Here is a 3989-nt window from a genome sequence, read left to right on the forward strand (position 1 = left end):
GGGACAGTGTCCGCAGCTCTGCCGGCAGAGAGTCTGGGCAGAGCACCGCACCAGGACGTGCCACCAGCTCCATGCCGGCAAAGAGGGACCGGCTGCCGGATGGCACCGTGGCCCCCGCCCGACTCCTTGCTGTGCTTGCTGCCTCCTGCTCGCAGGGACAGGCTGGCATCACGGCATCAGGCTGCCCGTGGGTCTCCGCTTCCACCCCTGGCTCCTCGCTGCGGGCCGGCGCGGCCATGGGGAGCTGGGCTGCGCTCAGCGGGGTGAGGATGCTGTCGCCTGCCAGGGGTGGGATGTCTGTCAGCAGGTCCCCGGTGCACGGGGCTGAGCCCACAGTGAGGGCAGAGGGGTCCGAGTGCGGGCGTGCGCTCTTCGGGGAGGGCTGGCCTCTGCAGAGAGCCTCGAACTGCCGCAGGATCTGGGAGGAGAAGAGTGGGACGGGCAGGAGTGAGAGCAGCATCAGGGAGGGGGTTCGGCCCTGGAACCTTTTCCCAGTGCTGGGGATCAGGCCCCATGTCCCCTCCCAGGGTTCAGCCTTGTCTCCTGGGGAGGGAGCGTCACACCCCCCAGGCTCCCCACTCCTGGGAGAGGCAGACAATTCCCACCCCTCTGGGACACGCGCGGAACCATTCCCAAGAGCTGTTTGTCCCCGAGGACAGGCAGGCCAGTCCCCAGGAGCCCCCTGCCCCAGGGAGAGGACACAGGCATGTCCCAAGAATCACCTTTGTTGCTCGGTTGGCGATGGGGCCGGGGCTGCCTTGGCTGAGCTGCTGCAGGTGCTGCCGAGTCACGGCAAAGATCTGGTCCAGGGAGAGCAGGTCAGAGCACATGAGGGAGGAGATGGCACACATGGATCTCTGCGGGGAGGAGAGCATGGCTGAGCCTGGCAGGCAGGACAGGCATCGAAACGCCCCAGCTCGGTGGCACTTCTTCCCCTCGGTCCCTCCACTCTGTGCTTCCACTGTTGTGGGCGGCACCATGGGCACATGCCGGCGGCGCACCGGGACTGCCCCATGCTCACCATGCGGACGCTGTCACTGGGGTCCTCCAGCGCGCGGCTGAGCAGCTCCAGCACCACCTCGCAGTTCAGCAGCCCGCACCTGGCACCAAGGGGAAGGAGTTATAGCCGCATCGGCCACACACAGCACCCCAAGCCCCAGGAGCCGGCAGCCCTCCTGCCTGGCAGCCTTTTGGCCCCAGAGGTCCTGGCCAAGACAGCCAGGGGGGTGCAAAGAGCTCAGGCTGCCCCTTGAAGCCCCCACAGAGCTCCCTGCCCGGCCCCGCAGCACCCACGGTCCCAGGGAGCATCTGCCCCGGGCACTTACTCCTTGACGAAGTGCTGTGCTTCCTCCCTGGTAAGGAAGACCCTGGCGCCGTGAGTCAGTGCTGACACCAGGCTCACCTCTCGCACACAGTCACCCAGGCTGTCTGCATCCACCCTGCTCAGGGAGATGCCTCGGTGGGGACAGAGGATAGCCCTGCTCCCCCCTGGAGCCCCAGTGCAGACCCCACCACCCTCTGGGGGGCAGGGGCTCCCTCCCAAATCAAGTCCCCTGCCCGTGGCTCTGCCCACCCATGGGCTGCCCGGGCTGGGAGGCCAAACATCCCAGGAGGAATCCAGCCCAGCAGCACCAAAGGACTCAAATTAATGGTGTGGAGAACGAGGGCACCATTTCTGGAGATGAGGGAAGCATCTCAGAAGGTCCCAGGGGAAGAAAAGCCCTTGGGGGAAGAGAAGCCTCCGAGGGCCCCATTCTCACCTCTCGGCCATGTGGGTCAGCTCCCGGCTGGCCCCGGAGTGGCTGTCGCTGCCCGATTTGCTGCAGGAGTCCGAGGGGCGGCTCAACTCGCCGTTCCCCTGTGAGGAGTCCTGGGAGCTGTGCCCGCTGTCCGCCTCCTCCCAGCCGCCCCCAGCCAGCCCCGGCTGGTGGCTCACTGCAGGGACAGCAGCAGTGAGGTGCTGCCCCCTAAACCAGACCCAGTACTTCGTGGGGACCCCCGCCAGGCCCCCCAGCAGCTAACGGCCACCCCAGCCCAGTGGTGGGGGGACCTACCTCGTGTGCTGTGCGCTGTGGTGGCCGCTGGTGGCTTCACAGCCCCGGCCGGGCTCCTGGTGGGAGAGGGGGCTCTCACGGGCTGGTAGGCGTCCTCATGGAGCTCCCTGCGGTGAGGCCGGGACCCCTCCGGGGAGGGGAGAGCAGCATGGGCCACCGCTTCGGCCGCTCGCTGGATGGTGCTGAGCAGGGCTTCCCCCGTCGAAGCTGGGGAAAGGTGAGGGTGTCAGGCGCTTCCCAGGGAGCCCAGTCCTGGGCACCCACCACCTCGCAGGGAGTCATGAGGGGACAGCAGGGACCTGCTAGCAGAGAGGAGTGGCCCTGGCAGCCAGGCTCCAGGCACACTCTGGAGCTGGCAAAACCTGGGAGCTACTGGGACAGGCCACGGGGCACAAGGCAGATTCCCACCTCCCTGTTACACCTGCCAGCAGGGAAGGACCTGGCAGAGCCCCCTCCTGCCAGCCCCGCGGCCATGCCACCAGCCCCAGCACCTTTCAGATGGCTCAGGAAAGGGGAGAGCTGCAAAGGTTGCAGCGGTCTCTGCTCTGAGCCACCCAGAAACACCCGCCAAGAGAGCTGGCAACCAGGTTACATGTCTCCGAACACTGGGAACCTGGTCTAACCCCAGGCAGGACGCCCAGGGCTGAGGCGCCACTGCACGTAGGCAGGGCAGTGCTGAGCAGGGGACCCATGCGGGGTGAGGGGCAGCACCAGGCGAGGGCATACCCAGAACTTACCGGAACTGCTTTTCTCACGACTGAAGCCAAATCCTTGCAAGGAGCCACAGGGGCTGGGGCTGGAGCCCATGCCTGGGGGAGGCACAAGGCACGTTCAGAGGGAGCACAGGCATTAGGGGTCCTCCTCCACTGCTCTTCCTCCCCCTTGGAAGCACAGGGGACTGCATGGGGCAGCCAGGAAGAGCTGGGGTGCAGGGCAGGGCACTTACAGGACAATACCTCAGGGGGAAGCTAAGGGCAGCCTGTCCTGTCCTTCTGCTCCCACGAGCACATTTTTCCCTCTGACACAGTACCCTGCAGCCTGCTCTGGCCAGAGCCGCCGTACATCCCCAGCGAGCAGAGCTGGGCCCCGCAGCGAGGCAGGGGAAGCAGCCAGGCACCCGTCACTGGGGCCTGTGGCAACCTGCCCTCACCCCCAACAACTCCCCTAGCCAGCAGACCCTCTGCACACCCACAGCTCCAGCCAAAGGGACCATTCCAGCATGGCCCATGGGAGGTGACAGGGCCGTGAAGGGGTATGCACTTACCCGTGGGAGGCAGGGGACGGGCAGGCAGCGCGGCAGGCTGGGGAAGCGGCGCATCTGAAAAGAGAACGCTGGCCAAGTCCTGCCAGGAGAGACAGGGGTGTGGGCAGAGAGCTGGGGAGCACTGGGCATTCTGGCCAGGCTCCGAGGTGGATGCTGGGAGGCAGGGCCCAAATAGTCCACCCAGCACAGGGGTAACAGGGCCAGCACTCACCTGTGCGGCCACCCGGACCTTCTGGTTCAAACTGTTGCCGTGGAGGGGGTCTGGGGGCCCAGAGAACACTGCAAGGCACAAGGTCGGGAGGGCTGGGGGATGCTCGGCTCCCGGGCATGAAGCAGGATGGGGCAGGACCAGCGCTGGGCCTCTGGAGCAGCCCTCACAGCCAGGCTCGGTTCTCCAGCGCCACACAGGACCACTCCCCGTCCTCCTGCCCCAGCTCCCCCACACCTCACCCCGTTACCTGCTGCCTCCCGGATGAAGCAGGCGTTCCTCTTCAGCTGCAGGATGAACTGGGGGGAGCCCTGGGCGCAAGTGTGCAGCAGGATCTTCAGCACCTACAGACAGAGGGCTTGGGGTGAGAAGGCCGAGTCGCCGCTGCCCTGACGGCCCACAGCCCCACGGCAATACCCATCACCCCGGCGCCGGGGCTCCTCCGCGGCTGGGGGGGTGCCAC

General features: G+C 66.6%; 1 protein-coding gene across 1 annotated transcript in view; it reads right to left on the minus strand.

The window, feature by feature from the left end:
- ENTHD2 (ENTH domain containing 2) overlaps window positions 1-3989 on the minus strand; it is an 8107-nt gene that overhangs the window by 1210 nt on the left and 2908 nt on the right. Inside the window, exons 2-11 of the mRNA XM_009880981.1 lie at window positions 3777-3870; window positions 3530-3597; window positions 3319-3397; window positions 2798-2863; window positions 2055-2261; window positions 1761-1935; window positions 1326-1439; window positions 1022-1100; window positions 723-857; window positions 23-418 (exon numbers count right to left, since the gene is read on the minus strand). Coding sequence (XP_009879283.1) covers window positions 23-418; window positions 723-857; window positions 1022-1100; window positions 1326-1439; window positions 1761-1935; window positions 2055-2261; window positions 2798-2863; window positions 3319-3397; window positions 3530-3597; window positions 3777-3870 — 1413 coding nt within the window. The remainder of the gene's footprint in view (window positions 1-22; window positions 419-722; window positions 858-1021; window positions 1101-1325; window positions 1440-1760; window positions 1936-2054; window positions 2262-2797; window positions 2864-3318; window positions 3398-3529; window positions 3598-3776; window positions 3871-3989) is intronic.

Source organism: Charadrius vociferus, unplaced genomic scaffold (genome assembly GCF_000708025.1).
Source record: "Charadrius vociferus isolate BGI_N301 unplaced genomic scaffold, ASM70802v2 scaffold1773, whole genome shotgun sequence".
Taxonomy (NCBI): Eukaryota; Metazoa; Chordata; class Aves; order Charadriiformes; family Charadriidae; genus Charadrius; species Charadrius vociferus.